The 22764-nt window shown below is 39.3% G+C and overlaps 1 protein-coding gene and 1 long non-coding RNA gene across 18 annotated transcripts in view; one reads left to right on the top strand and one right to left on the bottom strand.

The window, feature by feature from the left end:
* The first annotated feature begins 774 nt into the window (after positions 1–774).
* PSAT1 (phospholipid sterol acyl transferase 1) overlaps positions 775–22764 on the top strand; it is a 129653-nt gene continuing 107663 nt past the window's right edge. For 4 of the 17 annotated variants that reach the window (XM_088894902.1, XM_088894900.1, XM_088894903.1 and 1 more), the window contains exons 1-3: positions 780–1274; positions 5659–5839; positions 17062–17206. In XM_088894902.1, the coding sequence (XP_088751028.1) occupies positions 1053–1274; positions 5659–5839; positions 17062–17206 (548 nt within the window). In that variant the 5' untranslated portion in view covers positions 780–1052. Of the gene's footprint in view, positions 1275–5658; positions 5840–17061; positions 17207–22764 lie in introns of all 17 variants that reach the window. The other 13 variants (XM_088894909.1, XM_088894907.1, XM_088894908.1 and 10 more) reach the window with 9 other exon arrangements.
* Positions 1919–5134, bottom strand: LOC148804040 (uncharacterized). Its single transcript, XR_016082093.1, has 2 exons — positions 3557–5134; positions 1919–2668 (listed from the first exon to the last, which is right to left on the bottom strand). It is a non-coding gene; the product is annotated as an uncharacterized LOC148804040 (long non-coding RNA).

Below are 22764 nucleotides of genomic sequence, written 5' to 3'. Positions count from 1 at the left end.
TTTTGCTCCTATACAAAGCCAAATAAAATTTGAATTAGTTGATAATTTGATATTCAAGAGTCCAAGATAAATCTAAATTTAATTCAGGTAAAGAATAAAATCAATAAATTCTTCATGTAAAAACAAGTGTCAATAATGGGCCTTATAGAGTAAAAAACTAGGTAAATCTAGGTAGGTAAATCAATAAAATAAAAATTTAGAAACCTTCTAAGTTCTAATCTAGGTAAAAAACTAAAAAAGAACACCTAATTGAATTCTAATTGTAATTGCCTAATAGGCCTTCTAGAGTTCTAGTTTTAGTAGAAGTCTAAAAGTAGAAGACTATTAGGAATTAGGAAACTACTCAAACTAGGTAGTAGGAACTACCAAACTAGTAGAATACTAGTTCGGTTCGGGTCGGGTTGGTTTCAGTTTTCACGCAAGAAAACTGAAACCGACCCGAGATTTTGGTTTATGTATGTGCCCAACCCAAAACCGACCGGTACGGATGAAAACCCGGCCAACTCGGGTTGGGTCGGTCCGGATTGGTCGGTTTGGTTGGGTTGGGCATTCTTATGAACAGCCCTAGTGTTGGGAATTTAGACCAAGTAAAAAATGACAACCAAAAACCGTTTTTTCTGCCGGTTCCGACCCAAACGGTATGAGCTCCGGTCACCGAGTTTGACGACACTGATTTGAGATTCAAAGTTCAAAGTTCAAACCCGTCCAGCTGCTGACTCTGCATTAGGCATTAGCCTTCATCTGTTAGACACCGCTAAGCCCTTACGAGTTCTGGCTTTCTGGTTTGAAAAACGACACACATGACACACCGCAAAAAGCTGTGGCCTTTTGGTCTATTCCTTTTTCCAGGTGAGGGCATTGTCGGAACAAAAGAAAACTCCGACGGATACACGAAGACGAAAGAAACACGATTTTGTTGTTCCAACGCCCAACTGTGATTGTCTTTCAATCAGTCTCTAGACTCCTCCCTATAAAACATCAGGGGTCCTTTTATCAAAAAAGAAAATAACAGGGGTCTCTCTCTCTCTCTCTCTCTCTCTGCCCTGGCTGTAATGAGAGAGCTTGGTTTCCTCATCGTTTCATTTCTCCTTCTCGGAGCTCTGCAAATAAACTCCGTTGATGGCGGAGGCTTCGCTGGAGACTACTCGAAGCTTTCGGGGATTATTATCCCCGGTTTCGCTTCGACTCAGCTCCGAGCGTGGTCAATCCTTGACTGTCCTTACTCTCCTCTCGATTTCAATCCCCTCGATTCGGTCTGGCTCGACACTACCAAAGTATATTTCTGATTCCGTCTTGTTATTTGTATTCATTGCATTATAGATGTTTCTCTTTTCTTTCATTTATCTGTATGTGATATTTGATGGATTTTTATTTGGTAATTTGGTTTTGGTTCTGAATTTGTTTATACTAGTTTCCTTTAACCAATGTAAGTTTTTTTTTTGGTTGCATTCTGGATGTTAACTTTGCATGTTAGAACGATTGAGCTATGGGCGGTGCTGTTTTTTTCCTATCTTTTGCGTATACATAATTTTGATGTATATGTTTAATTCATTATTTTCCGGTAATTCTCTATTTATTCTTCCGTCAAAGCTTTAGACATATCCAGGAACAAGGTTCAAAATTTCGATAACCGGTGGCTTAACGCTACACCCCTACAGGGGTCGTATCGGGGTCTGACCTGGTTCAGGGGGTAGACCAGCCTTAAACCGACTCCTTTGAACCAGTTTCAAAGAAAAAAAGGGGGGGGGGGAGCGAGCTTGATAAGGAAACACAAAATTAGAGTAGCTGTAACAAAAAATTTGGATTGCCTCACAATGGTATATTGTAGTTTTGAAGGCATTGAAGTAAAAAAAACATGGCCAAACCCAAAGCTGGATGGTTATGCTTTACAAGCAAATGATGTAGGATACTGTATTCATGGTAGCTTAATTATAGTTCAATTCTGTCATTTTGGGGATACAACTTAGGGTTGCAGCTTGGGTTGGCCCAAGTTCACATTTTACACTATTTTGGGCTTGGGTCCATTGAAAACTTGACAAAATCCCAACCCTAACCTGCCCAAGCTGCACCATGATACAACTATAAATTCCAGATGAAGCATGTGGAGATTCATGTAGCCGACCCCAGATAGTTGGGATAAGGTTTGGATGGTGATGATGAAATATGGTGATTAGTATTTACAAAATTATTGTTAACGTTTGGTCCCTAAGGTTAAAAATTGTACTCCTTTCCTTAATCCTTAGTCAATTCCAAGGGGCTTCATTCATGGGAGACAAATCACAGATCAAATTTTGGTAGCAAATAAGTGCATGGAGGAATTGAAAAGACCAAGAAATAAAGAGGTGGTGATTAGGGAGGAGATAAAGAGGTCGTTGTTAGTGAGATGACTAATGAGAGGACATGAAGAGGTTTAAATGGTTAACTAGTGAGATGACTAAAAAAGTGCAATGGGAAAGGAGTTTGGCTAATGGAATGGCAGATGCTCTAGCTAAACAAGAGGTGCTAAGGGATTGTGTTGGGCTTAGTTGTAATCATTGTGATTTGTTCCCTTAATAAAATTGATCTTTTTACTTATCAAAAACAAAAAAAAAACCCTCTTCACAGATATTCTCGGTCAGAACTATGCCTCCTTCACCAGCCTCTCTATTCCTTGGTTTGGTTTTGTAACCTGGAAAAGAAACCATTCAAATAGGCAATTAGGCAAGCTTCACAGCTTTCATATGGAAAGTACTAGAGCCCATCTCTCAGAAGTATAAACATATCCATTCTCTTACAACAGTAGTACAAAACCAGAGATGTGAATCCAAAGATTTTAGTGAAACTCTCATGAGATTGATGAAATTGATTAAACTCTCATGAGATGTTAAGCCAGAGACAAAAGTACAGAAACAGATTCAATCTCAGAAACCCTCATGAGGTTGATGAAATTGATGAAATTGATGAATGAAACTCTCATGTGACATGAATCCAGAGACAAAAGTACAGAAACAAATCCAATCTCGGAAGCCCTCATGAGATTGATGAAATTCTGAGATTAAACACTACTCATAAGACAAAAATCAGAAGCAAAGATTGAAACACCGGATGTAGCAGAATCTTCACCGCTCATGGTTACAGATTAAAAAAGGCTCTTAAAGTGGGCACAATGCCTTTAAAAAAAAGTCTAACACCAAGGGAGAAAAGAGCCCCTTTTTTTTGCTAAACACAGGTGCTGTTACAGCACTAGCAGGCCATCCCCTGACCTACAGAATCAAAACTGGTTGCTGTCGCAGTGCATACAGGTCACCTCGTGACCTATGCATCAACAGAGATGCTGTTAAAGCATGTACAGGTCACTCTCTGACCTTCAGGTTCACCATAAAAGCTGCTATCGTAGCACACAAAAAGGTCTTCACAGACCTACAGTTTTTTTTTTTTTTTTTTTTACAGGGATCAGTTGACCCCACAAAAAAGGAAAGAAAGAGGTGCTGATCACCTCACATCCAACCAGCAGACCTAGTACAGGTTCTGCTCTGGTGCACAACCAGAAAAAAAAGAGGAGAAGGAGAGAGATTACTTCAGTGCGTGAGAAAACTGGATCTTCAGTCACCCGAACAGTAGATGAGGATGGCAGATCTGGAAACCTGGCGCGAAGGAAATAGTTCACTCGATCTCTCCTTTCAGATCTGATAGTCCCACTCTGATACCATGTTACACAGGAGAGAAGAAGAGAGGAAGAGAGAAAAGAGAGAGAAGAAGAAAGAAGAGGGATATGAGAGCAAAAAGCATTGCTGGCGGCGCCAGCTATTGGTATTTATACTAGGGCGACAGAATATAAAAAAATAAAAGGAGAAAGTACAATAGTACCCCTGCGGTACTATACTTAAAGAATTAACAATTTTTAACAGGGTGTATTTGCTTTTTCAGATTATCTTCTATACTTGATACAAGTTACTTTTACCTTTCCAATAAAAAAAGCATTTCCTGATTACACTACCAAATATGAGTTCAATTGCCTCTTTGGATCAGGTTTTCCTCCTTCAAAAAGGGAAAAATTATGCCGAGAGATTCCATGGTGGCTATCATATGGACTATTTGGGAACGTATGGACAATAGAGTTTCTTCACAACAGTTGCCTGCCTAAAGTGTTGATCATATTGTCACAATTAGAGTGGCCCACTGGGTCTACATGAGTAAGAACTTAGATATATGACCTTTCATGATAAAGTTTTAACGAATGGGCACACACAGAGAGCTCTCCTATTTTTCAGGCAAATCCCCCTTTTAGAGCTGGTTGCCTAAGAGAATCTTAACTTTGATGTCTGCTCCTTGGGCTCCAGGCTATCTGGATTCTAGAGAGAGGGAATCTTTCATGCGTGAGGATAGAGAAATTCTTTTGGCTTATTTGGAGCCAATTGGATCAAGGAATCATTATATTCTTGTGTTTTGGTATTAGGAATCATTTTATACTCTGGGCAAATAGGCTTTGGTAATTCACTAAAGGCAGTGCTGATGGCATTGCTACAAGGACTAAGGGTGGTAAAAAACTTAAACTTCAAAAAGATTGAGGTAGAGGGAGATTCAATGGTGGTGGTACAATGGATGAAGAACAGCAGCCAGTCATCGAGGGAAATAAAATGGTTAGCAAGGGAGGTAGAGGCTGAGTTCAGATGGGAACCAGGAATTGTTAATTGTCTAGTGAACACTTTAACAAAACAGGATGCCAATGGGATACAGCCATTCATTGTAATATAAAGAGTATAAGGGTTTAGGTGGAGTTGTTGCTGATAAGAAAGGGTTGAGCTTCAAGCCTAATCCATGGGTTGCTAGCCATGTTGTACATGTCATTCTTTTCATACAAAATAATAAAGATTTTCAGTTACCCATCAAAAAAAAAAAGAAAAATCAAGGGCTTAGGTTGATTATATCGGCTGGACAGGAGCAAATAATAGTGAAGGGTGATTCAAGGTTACCATCAACTGGTTTAGAAGAGATTCTGTGGGACCCTGCTTCTATGGATGTTATATCATAAAGGTTAGAACTCTAGCTTTAATGGTGAACATCTTGTTCAGGTGGATCTGGAGGTCAGTCGACTCATTGGCTGATTGTTTAGATAGAGGAGGTGTGGAGAAATCTGATTTCTATGCTGAGCATTCCTCCCATGATAGTTATTTTCTTTCACATTACTGTTTGTAGGCTAGATGTTTATACTTTTATTTTTGCTATTCAATTTAATTATCTGTCACAAACAAATAAGCCTAGTCTAATTTCCCAAAGTTGCTAAGATCAGATTTGGAAAAAAAGATTAATTGGTTGTGGTGCAGGGTCTTATTGCCTTCCGTTGGATCTATTATTGTTGGACATCTATTCTATTTCGAGTTGTATGGTTGTATTACAAAATCCACATGTTTCCTTTCCTGTGAACAAGTATCCAAACTAGTGTAATGCTTTATCATTGAATTTGGCATTTCTCCAACAATTCGGATGTGTGAACAATGGTATTGGGCTTATGCTACTTTCTAGTAATTGTTTCTGTGAATAGGGAGGTTTATGTGCATCTGGATCGGTTTTATGGTTCATGCTACATGTCTAGGCTTCATTAAAGGATGTTTATTATGTTGTATAGTTATGTTCAGTCTCCTCCTGTATCAAGTTTATGTTATTTGATGATAAACACAGGTGCCGATGATATGGATGATCTTAGGTATTTCATGTTACCTGCAGCTTTTATCTGCAGTGAATTGTTGGCTTAAGTGCATGTTGCTAGACCCTTACAACCAAACAGATCACCCTGAATGCAAATCACGTCCTGATAGTGGTCTTTCTGCAATAACAGAACTTGATCCTGGTTATATAACAGGTGAGCTACTCTTTATTCTTTCCCTTTTTTCGGTAATAAATAAAAGAGAAAAATTTATTAATAAGGAAACAAAGTGCAACCATGGGGTGATGAGAGATCACCAAGATAAGGCACCAAGCAAATGCAAAACAAAAATTACAAAGCAAAGATTCCATGATCAAATTCTATAACATCCCAGAAATTATTTTCTAAGTCTTCCTTTGAAACATTTTCTAACTCTGGTAGAATCAAAGCCCAATCTCAAATCTTTTCTCGTCTCTGCACTTTGGTTGGCCGTCAAAGATTCTTCTATTTCTTTCCTTCCAAATTTCCCGGAAAATAGCAAAAGGAATGCAACTCCAAACTATCTTTATCTTCCTATTTCCCCTCAAAATAGGCCAGCTACCAAGTATCTCGTTTGGTGATTTTGGATTCCACATGTCAAGATTGAAAAGGCTGAAGTAGTAACCCCATACATACTTCGAATATTGGCAACCAAAGAATAAGTGCATCACACTAAACAAAGGTAGCATCTCCCTATTGAATGAATTCCTCTATTTTTGATATGATCTTGACTCTTGAGTATACCTGTTCGTTAGCTGGGCTTCAGGCTCGGCTCATGAATATTATACACTATTTCAGTCTCGGTCTTTGGGCCAGGCCCATTCAAATTATGGCAAAATCTAAGCCTGAGCCCAGCCCATGAACAGGTCTAATCTTGACTCTTGAGTAAGAATGCTGTTCAATGCCACCAACCAAGCAAATGCCTCCACCCTAGGGGAAATTGGATTTCCCCAGATCCCTTTCACATCTGATTACTCCACCTGGTTTCTTACCAAAGCATTATAAAAAGATTTAACTGAAAAAAGACCATTTCTTCCTTTCTTTCCACCATCTGAAATCAGTTCTCTCTACCTGGATTTCCACTGACTGTAATTTTGCCAAAAGCTCCATGCATTCCCCAACCTCCCAATCAAAAAGTGGTCTTCTAAATCTTCTCTCCCTTGTTTGCAGTTCTCCGAATTGCATGTTGTATATAAATTAGTGGAGAGGGCACATGTGATGCACATGGATGATTTAACTTGTCTGGGTCAATTTAAAACCAACCTGTGTACCCTACATACATAGTGTTCCTTTTGGGAGGATGGATATATAATGGACAAACAGGTTTGCTAGACTAGTTGTCTAGCAATGAGATCTAGGTGACCCAGAATTTTCTTTTGGAAGCATTGGTGACAACTCAAAAGGCTTCTTTATGTTCACCAAACCACCCTATTCATTGGGCAAGTATTGGTCCACAATCCCCTTACAAACTGACATCCTATCACTAAAATGACCATAATGAAAGAATGGTAGGATCCATCTAATGGACGCCATAAAGGTTGCGGAATGGGTGGGGCGAATTTCAAAAATTTCCTACCTTCTCCCAACTGGGAATCATATTCCCTGAATTTAGAATACAATATTCAAGGATCTACTTGAACCCTAATCAAACCAGATCTGTACCAAAAGATAAATGGGAGGATTATACCTGATCCGGAGAAGCAGTATCTCCCAAAGTTGGTGTTCACGCCCAAAGAATGCTCCAAGATCTGTCCCTGCTGAAGATGACACAGCTGTGGATGGAACAGAACCAGCAGGGTGCGTCCTACACACTGGATCCTTCACAAGAATCCCCTGGATGTACTAAACACTGAATTCTTTCAGTCTTTCTTGCAAGACTGATGTCAAGAACTGGTTTCTTGACTTTCTTTTCCTGCAAAGATCAAGTCTTGCAACAATGCAGATGGCGGCGGCAGGAGGAGATTTCCAGAAACGAAAAGGCTGAACTGTTTTCTTTTCTGGAGAGAATGAGATCTAATCTCAATTCGCAGGAACCTTTCTTGCTTACCAGAACCTCTTGGATCGAAATCTGATTTCCCTCTCTTGGTTCATTCGAAAATCTCCTCTCTTTTCTTCTTGATTAAGAAATCTCCTAATTAGGAGTTATCCCAATCCAAATCAGTATTTGGATAGAGGATAATCTTAATCCCTTTCCCAGATAGAGTTAGTTTACTCCTGATCTTATCAGGAGGTTACCAGATTCAAATCTGATTTGAATTTGGTCTCTAAGAGTGGATAAGGCTAAGAGCCCAATCCTTTTTGCTAACTTCTATCTCAAATTCGCCCCATTGATGGGTGATCATATCAGCCCACTTCGAAATGGGCTTTTGGCCCATTAAGTATTCAGTGTTTAATTAGTTTCCAATCTGCTGCCCAGTTGGGCTTCTTTGTATGGCGTGGGACCCAAGCATTGATCTACACACCAGCCACATGGGTTCGGCCCAGCCTTTAATACAAGGCCCAGCCGAATTCACTGAAAATCTCAATGAACCCCTTGAGTCCATCGTATGAACCCTATGGGCCCAACACTTACATTAAGTGGTCCCTGGGCCAAGCCATCTTATAAAAACCCAGGGACTGTGGGCAGGTGCAAGATTAGCCCATCAGGTATTATCCTAAATGGTCTTACACTTAACCTCTCAGCCCTTAATGATCAAGCACTGCCCGACAAGAGAGGACCTCTCCCTCGGCTGCAAGGAACAGTGCCGCACTCTCCTCTCACATGGATCCCGGGAATTAAAACCATTTGCAAACATTTTGAAACCGTACATATATATGTAAATATATTAATTTTGCAAAAACAAAATTCCAACGATTGAAATCAACTGCCGGTAGTTTGGTTTCCATCAGAGAGAGTGCATTCCCGATCATTACCCTTTGTCCGACAAAGTGGCCGATTCTGTCACTATGACCACCCACTCAGATGAATTCTCAAACTGCCCCAACATACCCAGGTTTTGATCCCCACTAAGGATCTCACTGATTGGCATATCAAAGGCAGGCTGATCCAGCACCTAGTGAAGTGTCATAATCGAGTCTAGGGGTCAGGTGTAACTTTCCAGTTTTGCCCATCTATCTCCAAGGTCCAGGGCAAGACTGGAAATCTGGTCCGGTTCAAGGATTCAAGTAATCCCATGCTGTATGTGCCTCGGGTCTTACCCTGATGGCTGAGACAGGCCATCCCAACACTTGGTGGCACACCAGTATCAGCCTTGGCAGGATAAATCTCCCCAGACTTATCCAACGGCTGTGAACATTTAAAACTAACATGAGTCTCTACAAATGTCCAGTTTTAGGGTTTTACACAGAATTAAACCAAACAACATGAATCAAACATGCACTTTATTTATTTCCACTAAATAACAAAAGTACATCAAAATGATTGAAGCTAAGGGCATACAAAACTGTCTAACACATAAGACCCTCAAATTTACAAGATCTTGGTCTTTACAGGTAGATAACTCAATTGTTTATCTAATGCCACCTAAATCATGTAAATCTAACAAGTTTTGACCCCTGAAAAATAGAATGAAAGAAATGATGTAATGACTACACTAATTGACCTTTTAAAATGACTCAAATATATCAAAGTTTAAGAATATGAAGAATATTGATTATTTCTTACCAATCAAAAGTCTTGATTTATTCTTCCATTGATTTTCCCTGCTTCTGTCCCTGCATAAGCTACTTATTTAATTAGTCTTTTTGGATTAAATCTTGTTAGGGAATGTAAGTTCAATGGAGGGGCCTTGCTTGTAGATGCATGTTCCTTTTTCCATTTTTAGCACATTTAATGGAATAATTGAGACCAAACCCATGTTTTGGCACAGTTGATATTGTCTTGGACAATGAGGAGGAAGTTGCTTTTTGATTTTTTCCTATTGAAGAGTTAAAGCAGAGAGGGAAGCCAGTGCCATTGGATACTTTTTACAAGTATGGGTAATGGTATTCTGTACTGAAAACCTGCAATGATTGGAGCTTGTCTAATGGAGATTTAATGTGGTAAATCTGGACTATTTGTCTGATCAGGGATATTCTGGGTACATGTTGAGCTGCTATGTATATGCCAGTTCTATGTCCAACTGTATATTGCTTTTTCCCTTTGAAGATAATGGCCCGTGAGTTTTCTTAAACTCATAGCAATAAATAAGGGCAACCAGATGTATCCTTTTGCCTTGTGGCTGATGGCTATTCGGCTAAAACTTGCCATTTGAAGTAGGGTGATGAAAGGCAATGTTTATAGCTATATAAATATGTTATCAGAAACTTGGAACAAAACCTCATCTGATCACTAAGGCCTTGTTTGGGAGTGCTTATGTTAAAAATAAGTGCTTATTTGAATAAGCACTTATTTGCATTTGGCACCTAACTTTTTCAAGTGCTTATTTAAAAAAATAAGCACTTATTTCATATTGGGCGTTTAGTAGCCTTTTTCTCCAATAAGCGCTTAAATAAGCATTTGTGACTATTTTGCCGGTTTGTCCTTCATTTTCTTTCAAATTTTATGAAAGCACTTTTATAAAGTACTTCTACGAAATTACTTTTATGAAAGCACTTTTGTAAAAACACTTTTATGAAAGCACATTTATGAAAGTACTTTTACAAAAGCACATTTATAAAAGTACTTTTATGAAAGCACTTTTGCGAAAGTAATTTTACAAAATCACTTTTATGGAAGTACTTTTATTTTTTATTTTTTGAGAAAATTTAACTAGAATTCATTAAGGAGAGGGAACATGGGAAGATATACAAAGCAGGGGAAGAACCCCTACAAGTTACAAAGGAGGAAGCTTGTCGCTATACAAATGCTCCAAATACACACCAAATTTAGCTAGGCCATCTGCAGTAGCAGTATGATTGTGTTCCCTAGGAATCCAAGCTAAATTAACATTTAAACAGTCCAAAGAATCCCAAGCCTCTGTCAGAAAATGATTCAGTCACCAAGGGCCCCCCTCTTTGTCTCTTAACCATTTTATCATATTTGCTGAATCACCTGCACTGATCAAATTCTGAATTCCCAAATTTTTTATTATCCTGATTCTGGTGAGAGCAGCCATCACTTCAACCTTTGTGGAGTCAGCCAAGCCAATTGGACCACTAAAAGTCCAGCATATATTGCCCCTTTCGTCCCTTACTGTACCTCCAATACCAGCTAATCCAGGGTTACCTAAGGCACTACCGTCGAAGTTAAGGGTCATCACTCCTTCACTGATGGGGACAGGGTGCCTCAAGGATATTTGCTGGGGATGAGGGAGAAACAAAAAGGGGTCAACATCTCTATTAAAGATCATTGACTGAAAGTCCTTTGAACAGATCTGAATTCACCGTCCAGAGGTTGCAAAGGTAAGTAATATCTGAGATTAATTCCTATAGGGTTCTGCTTTTATTGTCAAAGAGGCGATTGTTTCTTTCATCCCAGACACCCCACAACGCTGCATGTAGCACTGATTGCCAAAATACTTTACCCTTTTTACTTAACCCTGTTCCTTGCCATTGATGCAATGTGTCCATAATGTGTTTTGGAAAAGCCTAGCTATAACCTGCCATTTTCAAGAAGTGGGACCATATCTTTTGGGTGAACCTGCAGTGAAGAAGGATGTGATCTGCAGATTCACCTTCGTTGAAGCATAGAATACAAACGTGAGGAGATATGAAACGTCTTCCCAAAAGTTTTTACAAAGAAGCAAATTCTTGAAGGGATGTGACTACACCAGATTTTCTTGTAAGGAAAGGAGGAATGCTGATCATCAGCGATCAAAGCCTTGAACATAGACTTAGAAGAGAATTCACCATTTGGGTGTAGGGTCCAGATTCGGGTGTCAGAAAAAGAGGGGGAGATGTAGGCTTTTTGAGGGTCTGAATTAGGGCTATTAAATCAGAAATCTCCGAGTCCCTTAGGGGTCTTCTGAGGTGGAGGTTTAAGGAGTTCTTGGCAGTTTGGTTTGGAAGGTAGGAAGAAATAGTGGCTTCTTGGTCGAGGGTAAGGTTAAAAAGCCTAGGGAAAGAGGCTTCCAGGGTGGATTCCCCCCACCAAAGATTCTCCAGAGTTAATTTTTAATAAACTCAAAAGGAAAGGAGGAATGCTGATCACCAGATTTTATGAAAGCACTTTTACGAAAGCAATTATATAGAAAGCACTTTTATGGAAGTACTTTTATTAAAGAACTTTTGCAAAAGTGCTTTTACAAAAGCACTTTTATAAAAGTACTTTTACAAAGTACTTCTGTAAAAGCACTTTTACGGAAGTACTTTTATAAAATTCAATTAGGGATAATTTTGGAAGAAAAAAATTGAATAAGTGCTTATTGTATAAGCACTTAAAAAAGCTGGAAATTTGGGCTTGAAAATAAGCTCTTATTTTTTAAATAAGCACTTATTTTGGGCTTATTTTCCAAATATCAATAAGTGCTTAATGGCGTGGTCCTGGACCAAATAAGCACTTATTTTTAAGCACTCCCAAACATGGCCTAATTCTAGCAATCTAACCAGTCACCTTTCTTGGATCCACTCACTGTGATTCATGAGTAATTTATGTTGAGTTGGGCTGATTCTGAGTTATTGGGCCTGGCCTTTTATTTTTATTTTTAAGTTGTTAAGCTAGGAAGTTATTGGGCCTTAGGCCCATTAGTTTATGTTATTTTAAGTTGTGACTGTACAGCTACTTAAAGTAGCCGCCCTACTAAGGGTATTTTTATCATCTTCCATTCTTTTATTTTAAGGGTATTTTTATCACCCAAATACTTGAAGAGTCCTACAAAAATAGGAATCTCCACCAAAAAATCCAAAAACTGGGCTTACCTGAGATCTTCGATCAGCCTCTCATTTCACCATGCAGTCGGCCAATCTAGGGCTGCATGATAAAGCAGCTCAAGAAACCTTCGGCCTGCTTTGATACCAAGTAGAAATTGCTGATAACTGTTTCAGATGTGCCTTGTGAAGAAAAGTAGAAGAAGCTGAAAGGTTTCAGCAGTAGAGAAGAAGAGAGAAGTAAAGAGAGTGGAGCACACTGACTTTCTTCCTATCATTATTGTACATCCACTTGACTTTTTTCCTATCATTATTATACATCCACATTTTCATCCCCTTGTCTTGTAACCAGTTGATCACCAATTTTGAGTCTCCCTCGACGATTAGCTTGCTGATGCTCATTGTTCTCGTCCTTTGTATGCCTTCCATCGCAGTCATTATTAGGGGTGGATTCGAGCTGAGCCAAGCCGAATGCTTTGCTATTCAAGCTTTTTTTTTATTAGTAAATATGTATTTTATTAAAGTTCAGATTGTAAGCAGTTTATACAACTTGATGATGGGACTGTTGATCCCCTTTAATCACTCTATTCACCCCTCATTATAGTGTATCCCAAAATAATTGCTGTCTCAATGCCCCTTGTTTTGCTAATCCATCGGCTAGTCCATTTGCACTTCTTCAGACCCATTTAAATTCAGCCTCAACCTCCTTTGCAATCTTCTCCACTTCCCTAATCACATGTTTAAACGTCCATGTTTGTTGCCCATGAAATTACTACCTTTGAGTCCCCTTTTACTTCAACATGTCTGCATCCTAGTTGTTTGGCTAGCTTTAACCCTTGTAGTAATGCCAATAGTTCAGCTTTCAGCAAGTTTCCGTTGCCAATCGGTCCTGAGAACATACCCAATATCCTCCTGTGTCAGAGTTTCTTAATACTCCTCCTATTCCTGAGATGCCTGGATTTCCATAGGAGCATCCATCAAAATTCAGCTTTACTTTATTGCCTTCTGGTGGTTTCCACTCCAGCCTTACTTTATCTCTTACCCTCAAAGATTGTGCTACTTTGTTATTCAAGCTTGGCTCACTGAAACTGTGTCAGGCTCGAGCTCGATTCGAGCTAGAGATTTGAGCTCAAGCTCGGCTGCAAGCCAAGTTTTTTTTCTAAAAAATAAAAGTATATATATAAAGATATTTTTTTTTGTGTTACATTAAAAAAATTAAGAATTATAATGTGTATGCATATGTATGTATGTATATAATAAAAAAATATTTATTTATTATACTAGGCTCGCGCAAGGTTCAAAGTATCGACACGTATCGGCTCGTATCGGCCGATACGTATCGTTTCGACACCCCACCGATATGCCCCTACAGTGGGTGTATTGGTGGTTTGACCGGTTCAGGGTGTGACGAAGACCTAAACCGACTCCCCTGAACTAGTTGGCGAAAAAAAAACACCAAAATGATTATTGATTCGCTCGATACGCCTATACCGGCGTATCGGGCGTATCAATATTTTGAACCTTGGGCTTGCGAGCCTCACAAGTCGAGCTTCACTAGGCTCGAGCTCGACTCGATTAGCAAATGAGCCTATATATCAGGCTCGAGCTCCACTCGAAGCTCGGTTTAAACCAAGCCGAACCAAACTTTTCACGAGCTGAGCTCGAATTGCTTGTGAGAAGCTCGGCTCGTGGCCACCCCTAGTCAAGCTGGCTCAGAATATGGGGCAATGATCTTGCCCTCCTCATCTCTAAATATACCTCCAATGCCAGAAGGTCCTATATTTCACAAGCTACTAATATCAAATTTGAGTTTAATAAATCCTCTATCCTGTGAGATCCAATGATGACTAATGATAGTCTTATGAACAGATGAATCTGCCACTGCCTTTCCAGTTCCTTGGTAAATCAGTTGCTGAAACATATGAGAAACCTTCCAAGAACTTCAACCAATGCACCACTTTCATCTCTAAATATTACCTCCAATGTCAAAAGGTCCTGGATTTCACAAGCTACTAATATCAAAATTGAGTTTAGTATATCCTCTATCCAGTGAGGTCCAATGGTGACTAATGGTCTTATGAACAGATGAATCTGCCACTGCCTTCCAGTTCCTTAGTAAATCAGTTGCTGAAACATATAAGAAACCTTCTGAGGATATCAACCAATGCACCGCTTATTATCTTAATTTCTCAAATTACTTCTTCTTTACTTCTTTATTAGAAGAAAACCAGTCCAAGAATTTCCTACTTGTATGACAAGAAAAAATAAGAAGGAAGAAGAGAGAAAGAGCTGTTCAAGAGAAAGAAGAAGTTGGAAGAAAAGAGGAAGAGAAGAGAAGAGAAGAGAAAAACGTCCCTCTTTCACTCCCTTGGTCTCTTTATATACGTGCTAGATTAATTTAAAGGAGAAATTGCATGGATGCCCCTGGTTAGGCAGCTGACCCAATAAACATTATAACTAATGTGTTAAGGGCCCATAAGGACAGCCCATTACAGCAGAAGTAAAACAATAAACAGCTGAACTAAATCATGGCCCATTTGGCCCAATCTCTTTACATTCTTTGTCCAGGAAAATCCTTGAGTTCCGTTCCTCCCAAATTGTCCAACGAGTAGCAGCTCTAATGCATCTCAACATTAATCTCCCCCTCTTCTTTGGCCATGAGAAAGTAGTTGCATCAAAACATGCTTTGTACATTCACAGGAGGACCCCACCTGCACACAAACAAAGAAAAGCACCATTCCCAAACAAAGGTAATAAAAGAACATGAAATAAGTAGGTGTTAGCAACTCTTACCATCAGTCTTACATAACTCACACCAGTGAGGGGATAAACACCAACTTGGCCGGTTTCTTTGAAGTAAATCAAGGATGTTAATCTTTCCATGTACAATTTCTCAATAGAAAACAGCAACCATTGGTGGAATAGGTTTCCACCACACCTCTTTCATAGCAAAAGAAGGCAGAGGACTGGAGGAGGGCTGTAACAAACTTTTGAAGAAAGAAGCACAAGAGAAGGAACCAGGAAGTACAAGTCCAAATTCGGCTATCAAGTAAAGATGACTTAAGGAATACTCCCTCCAACAAATGCAATAAGTACACTCTGAATCTCTGAATCTCTGAATCTCTGATAGCCCTTCGGAAACCCAAATCCCAATTGACCCCAACAAATGCAGCAAGACTATTGATCATTACCTATAAGAAAAATTTTGGTCAGGCTCTTAAAGGAATGCCCTCAGTGGAGTTAGCTATACACTTTTTACAATATTAGTAGCACAAGACACCAGTTGCTGTGCTAGAAATTTTAGTAATTAATGGATCATTAAAAAGCTCCTAAAATAGAAAATTATACCTAGTAGATAGCTGAAATTTCTTTCTATAGATATTCTAATATGTCAAAAGTTGGTTGAGGCGCACAGGTGAAGCGCATTTTAAGGTAGGCACCTCGTCCAGGTCCTAGGCGCAGCCCTTTCAAAAGGTGCACATCTGATGTGCCTTGTGCCTCATCCCAGGGTTCCAAGAACCCCCTATATGGTAATGTTGTTGATTCATTCATCCTAATAAAATATCTTCTTAAAAAACAATTAAAATTATAAAATCATTATTTTTTGTGTGAGAACTAAGAATTTAAGACCCTAACATGGACTTGTTTGGGCTTGCCTCGAGGGGCGTGGAACAAAGGCGGCTCGTAGAATTAGGAATGTAATATGTTTTATTCACATTAGCTACTTGAAGTAATGGAATTGAGAAAAAAAGAGATTGTGGGTTTTACATGCTTGAAAATGTTTTATATGTTTGATTTTATTTTTAAATTCTCATTTGAATATGCTTTACATGTTATGCTTATGAATTTTAATTTTAGATAATAAGTTTTTTAAAACATTTATTTTAAAATTTAAGTTTATATTTATTATTATTATTATGTTTAATATTTTTTGATTATTTAGCATTTTTTTTTTAATTTTTTGCATCTTGCTTCAAAAAGGTGCGTGCCTTGCCTTGCACCTTGGGCACAAATTGACCCCTGCGCCTTTTTTGCACCTTGCGCTTTTGAAACACTGACTGGATAACTATGGTTATTGATTGAACTTTACGTTTGATCCAAGCATTAATTATCAATGAGGGCTTCTCTGTTTATAATATATTGTTTTTGCATGGTGATAGTTATTGGTATAGATTAGAAGTTTGTTTTATTGCTATTACTTAACTGCATTATTGCTGCTTCGGATGCTCTCATGGTATAGATGTCAAAGTCCAACTTATCTTCTGCGGACAAGAACCATGCATTGCATTGCTACTTACAATCACATCCATACATAATCTCAATAAACTGGATAGAAGAATGTCCATCTCAAACACGATATAGACTAGTCAGGCAATAGAGGTTTAGCAGCTGGGTATCTTCACTAAGGACTAGAAACCAAATATCAATTTAAATTCTCCAATATAACAACTGATCTCTACCACTCTAGCTTATGGACTGGAATTGAATGACCACTATTTTGTTCTCTTGTTATGATATAAATCCTGAATATCCATTTGGGATATTTTCTATTTTTTTTTGGTAGAGCTGCTTCTAGCTTAATGAGCTTTTCACCTAAAAAATGCATGCTCCAGGTCCTCTTTCTTCAGTGTGGAAAGAATGGGTTAAATGGTGTATTGAATTTGGAATTGAAGCAAATGCAATCATTGCTGTACCTTATGATTGGAGGCTGTCACCTTCAATGCTCGAGGAACGAGATCTATACTTTCACAAGCTGAAGTGTGTATATCTCCTCCATTTTCTTCATACATAATCTTATTCCATTTTCACCAGCCATAGTTTTCTGGATGTTGTTGATAGTTGCAAAAGAAGTGCAATTATTGGTTATTTTTAGTTGCTGTTTTCTTCTTTTTTAAAAGGTAAATTTTATTAATGAAAGAAGAACATATGAGAAAGGGAGGAGAGGTTCAAACTTCAAACCCAACAAGGAACAACAGCAGCACAGCTGCAGACTACAAACCACAGTAACACAGTGAAATTCATTCCATACAATTTCCTCCCAATGATCATAAAAGGTTTTGTGCTTAAACCTGAAGAATGGGCTACAAGCATAGGCCCATATAAATACATAGGGATTTTAAAAGTTTATAATCATTATCATCATCTTCTAAGCCTTGTCCCAACTAATAGTTTACAATACAGCAGTTTTTTTTTTGAAGTGATGAATTTCAATAAAAAGAGATAGGAAACAAGGTACATGAGAGGATGTACAACTGTAAACAATGACTCTCCGAAAAGGCTACAAGGGCAGAAACCAATCAGTAAACAGAAAGTTCCTATGGACCCCGCAAATCATCAGCCAAAGAATTAAGTTCCCTAGGTATCTATCCATCTAATCTTGACATTCCTCTGGCCATAATGTCTCTAGTCTCGTCTAGATGGTGTAGCAGTCTCCAAGGGCCATTTTCTTCCCATAACCATTTTATGGTGTTTGGCTGTTTGCAGAGTCTCCTTCGATGATTAGGAGAGATAGCCCCAGATTATTTACAATTCAGATACCTATTAAAGCAGCCAAAATCATAGCTTCTGTAGTCTGCAATCCCTGTTGGGCCACTAAATGCCCAGAAAATATTTCCATCTTCTTCCCTGATCAAATCTCCAAGCCCAGCCTCCCCCGGATTGCCTACAGCACTTCCATCAAAGTTTAATCTTGTTCCCATCTCCTTCCCAACCAGGGGGATCCTGAACAGAGGCTAGACCGCTAGAGTCAAGGGAGAGGAGTGTAAGCTTTCCACAAATTCCTCTATAAGTCCGATAGAGAGAAACCTTTGAAAACCTTAGAGCTAGCCACCCAAATGTTGCATAAAAATGTTTTGTAGGAAATAAGTTCTTCAGTGGTTCTTACTTGTTCTCAAAAGTTTGTTTGTTTCTTTCTTCCCATATTCTTCACATCACTGCATGAGTCAGTGTGCTCCAATAGGCTTTCCCTCTTTTTCCCAAACCCCTACAGTGTCATTGCCTAAGACGCTCAAATACATGTTCAGGGGCTGCCCAGATGTAACACCAAGGTGCAGGAAGTGATTCCAGATTTTTCTCATCTCAAAACAGTGAATTAGGAGGTGCTTGGTAAGAACCACTGGATATCTTGCTAATAGATTCTTCTATAGCAGTATACATATGCTGGGTGTTCATGGGGCCTTGATGTTATGAAACTTTGTAATTAATACAAATCATTTTTTTTATCAGCAATAAGAACTGAAAATTTTATTAAGATGAACTAAATCTTGATATTACAACATGTCAGATCAAACCCTACAAGTTACATATGTTACAATTACGCCCAAAACAATTGTTGCACATATACCTCTTGTTTTGCTAGAGTATCATCTTATTTATTTGGAGACTCTATTAGTTTACCTGTTAAAAAAAAAGACTATTAAGGTGATTGACATAATAACAAAGTTGATGATAAAGAATGGAGAATGAAGGCTTCTAAGCAGCCAGGAAGTGAAGAGTCTTTATAGCAGAAAGGAAAGAACTCCTATTGGAAGAGAGTTGAAAAACAGCACACTTGATGTATGGAACTGTTTGAGATTAGATGCAAACCAGAAAATGAACAAACAAGAGAGGAAGAGAAGAGAGAGCTGGCGGCAATGAGTGTTAGAGAGTAAGAGGTTCGAACATAACCCCTCTCTAACACTCTAAACATCTTATTAATAAGTTAATCTTTGACAAATTACAGAGAGGCCCTTGAGTGAGCAGGAAAATACAAAAAAACTGAATATTACAGAGTATGGGCCCAGAATAAGGCCCACAACAGGGAGAAACATAACATAACATGAAATGACAGTCTATGGGCCATTCGGCCCATCTTCTCTACACTCCCCCTCAAGTTGAGCATAGATGTTAATCATGCCCAGCTTGCCAGTGTCATGTTGAAGCCTTGCCTTGGAAATGCCCTTGGTGAGAAAATCTGCCAATTGTCCTTCAGAAGTAATGAATGGAAGACACACTTCACCGGAGGAGACTCTTTCACGAATAAAGTGTCTATCAACCTCAATATGTTTGGTTCTATCATATTGTACCGGGTTGTGAGCAATGTTGATGGCAGCGTGATTATCACAGTACAACATCATGGGTTTGTCATGATCTACCCCAAGTTCTTCCATTAAGGACCTTAGCCACAACAATTCCGAGACTCCATGTGCCATGGCTCTATATTCTGCTTCTGCGGAGGATCGAGCCACAACTGTTTGTTTCTTACTCCTCCAAGAGACAACATTACCAGCCGCCAGACTGCAATACCCTGAAGTAGATCTATCATCAATATTTCTAGCCCAATCAGCATCAATATAGGCTTCAAGTTTCAGATGACCATGTTTGGTAAATAGAATTCCTTTTCCTGGAGAGCCTTTCAGATAGCACAAAATCCGTTCTGCTGCTGCCATATGGGCATCTCTAGGAGCATGCATGAACTGGCTAATGCAACTGACAGCATACGCAATATCTGGCCTAGTCATGCACAGGTACAAAAGCTTCCCAAGAAGTCTCTGAAAGACCCCTTTGTCTTCCAACAAAGTTCCATCCGAAGTTGAAAGTTTGTGACTCGTATCAATAGGAGTTGCAGCTGGTCTTGCACCCAATTTTCCAGTTTCAGACAACAAATCAAGGACATATTTCCTCTGGGAAATAAGAATCCCATCCCTGGATCTGGCAACTTCTATGCCAAGGAAATATCTCAACTCCCCCAGATCCTTAATCTCAAATTCTGTATGGAAGAAAGACTTAAGGCCCAGAATGCCTGAGGCATCATCACCAATCACTATAATGTCATCAACATACACAATGAGATACACTGCTAGAGACCCACTTTTCTTCACAAAAAGAGTATGATCTGACTGTGTCTGAACATAGCCGAATTTAACAAGTGCAGCTCTAAATCTCTCAAACCAGGCTCTAGGAGATTGTTTGAGGCCATAAAGAGATTTCTTCAGTTTACATACCTTTCCTTGCATATCTTTCCCATACATTCCTGGAGGAAGACACATGTAGACCTCCTCATGTAAGTCACCATTCAGAAATGCATTCTTTACATCTAACTGATAGAGAGGCCAATCAAAGTGAGCTGCCAGAGATAAAAGAACCCTCACAGATGTCATCTTAGCAACAGGGGCAAAAGTCTCCAGATAGTCAATCCCATATGTCTGTGTGTAGCCCTTTGCAACAAGTCTGGCCTTGTACCTCTCAATAGTCCCATCTGCCCTGTATTTAATTGTAAAAACCCACTTGCATCCAACTGGATCCTTCCCTTCAGGCAAATCCACCACCTCCCAAGTACCATTTTCATGTAGAGCATCCATTTCAGCCTGCATGGCATCTCTCCATTCTGGAATCCCAAGAGCTTTTGATACAGACCTAGGAATGGGGTTAGAAGCAACTGAAGAGAGGTAGGCACAATATGAAGGGGAAAGTAGGTCATAAGAAAGGTGTTTGGAAATGCAGTGTGCAATACACTTCCGCTTTCCTTTCTTAACAGCAATGGGGACATCAAGATCTGGGAAAGAGGATTCCATGGGAGCTGAAGCAATACCTGTTATCTCATCCGTGATTGGCAGGGTATGAGCCTCATCTGTTGTAAGGGAAACCACTTGCTCATTCCTGGATCTCTGCCTTTGATACACTTTGCGATTATGGGTAGGACGAGGAGGTAAAGAAATAGGAGCACTAGGACAAGAGGAATGAAGTGGCTGATCCTCCTTTGACTCATTTTGTGAGGATACAGATTTGTCAAGAGACTGAACTGGGACAGGAAGGGGAAGAGCAAAAACTTGTGACAGACTCTCCCCCTGTTGACAATGTCCTTTCTGAGAGGAACCATAAAAAGGAGAAAGTTCATCAAAGGTAACATCCATAGAGACATGTCTAGTGCCAGTCTTTGGATCAAAACAACAATAACCCTTTTGTGTGGGGGAGTAACCAAGGAAGATGCATTTGTGGGCTTTTGGTTCAAACTTGTGTCTCTGCACACTTGGAATGTGAACATAACAGGTACAACCAAACACACGAAGAGGAATTGGGAAGAGATCCTTATCTGGATGAAGAAGACTGAAGGGGGATTTAAACCCTAAAACCCTGGATGGCATACGGTTTATGAGATAGGTAGCATTAAGTACAGCATCACCCCAAAATCTTGTGGGAACATGTGAGGCAAATAAAAGGCTCTTTGCAACTTCAACAATATGTCTATTTTTCCTCTCAGCAACTCCATTTTATTCAGGGGTTCTAACACAGGAGCTTTGGTGAATAACCCCCATGTCAGAGAGATACAAGGATAAGCTCTTCTCAAAATACTCTTTTGCATTGTCAGATCTGAAAACCTTAATTCTGGTACCAAATTGAGTTAAAACAAGCTCATGAAATTGCCTCACAAGTCTCGGGACTTCGTCTCGGGATTTCATTAAGTATATCCAAGTGAATCTAGAAAAGTCATCAATAAACAGGATAAAGTATTTGTAGCCCCCCATAGAGGATAAGTGGTAAGGCCCCCACACATCAGAGTGTACAATATGAAAAAGAAAAGAGGATCTTTTATTGCTCACAGGGTAATTTTTTCTACAATGCTTTGACAACTGACATGACTCACAATTGAGACTGGACACACTGACTCCCTTAAACAGTTTGGGAAGCAAATGACTTAAAGCAGAAAAAGGTAAATGACCCAACCGACAATGACTCAACATAATTTGACTGACAGACTCTGAAGAAGTAGAACCAAAAGCAACATTCTTGGGATGATCAAAGCATTGGCCAGGGGTGTCGAGCAAGTATATTCCATTCACTTCATTGCCACTCTCAATCACCATCCGTGACTTCAGGTCCTGAAACACACAGTGAGAAGGGAAAAATGTTACACAACAATTCAATGACTTGGTCAAGCTACTTACAGATAACAAGTTGGTATTTAACTTAGGTACATGAAGAGTGGAAGATAAGAGTAAAGAGTCTGTAGGCTTGACAGTTCCCTTGCTAGAAATAGGGGCAAGAAAACCATCAGCTAAGGTGATTTTGTCACGACCAGGAAGCAAATCATATGACACAAACAAAGTGGAAAGGTTGGTCATGTGATCAGAAGCACCCAAGTCAATGATCCAAGGGGTCTTGGGATTACCTGAGGTAGATGCATGGTTAGTAGAAGCCCTTATACCTGAGTGAGCAAATGCAGTGGTGGCTGGACTTCCAGAAGGGTTGGATGATGAAGTTACACCTTCAAGCTGGCTGATCATCCTTCCAAACTTCTCATATTCAGCTTTCATGGCTGCCAATTGGGCACTTGCAGA

The sequence above is a fragment of the Nelumbo nucifera genome, chromosome 1 (assembly GCF_055504915.1).
Source record: "Nelumbo nucifera cultivar China Antique chromosome 1, China Antique-T2T, whole genome shotgun sequence".
Classification (NCBI taxonomy): Eukaryota; Viridiplantae; Streptophyta; class Magnoliopsida; order Proteales; family Nelumbonaceae; genus Nelumbo; species Nelumbo nucifera.
The sequence above is the reverse complement of the archived record's forward strand: the minus strand, read 5'-3'. Positions and strand labels throughout refer to the sequence as shown.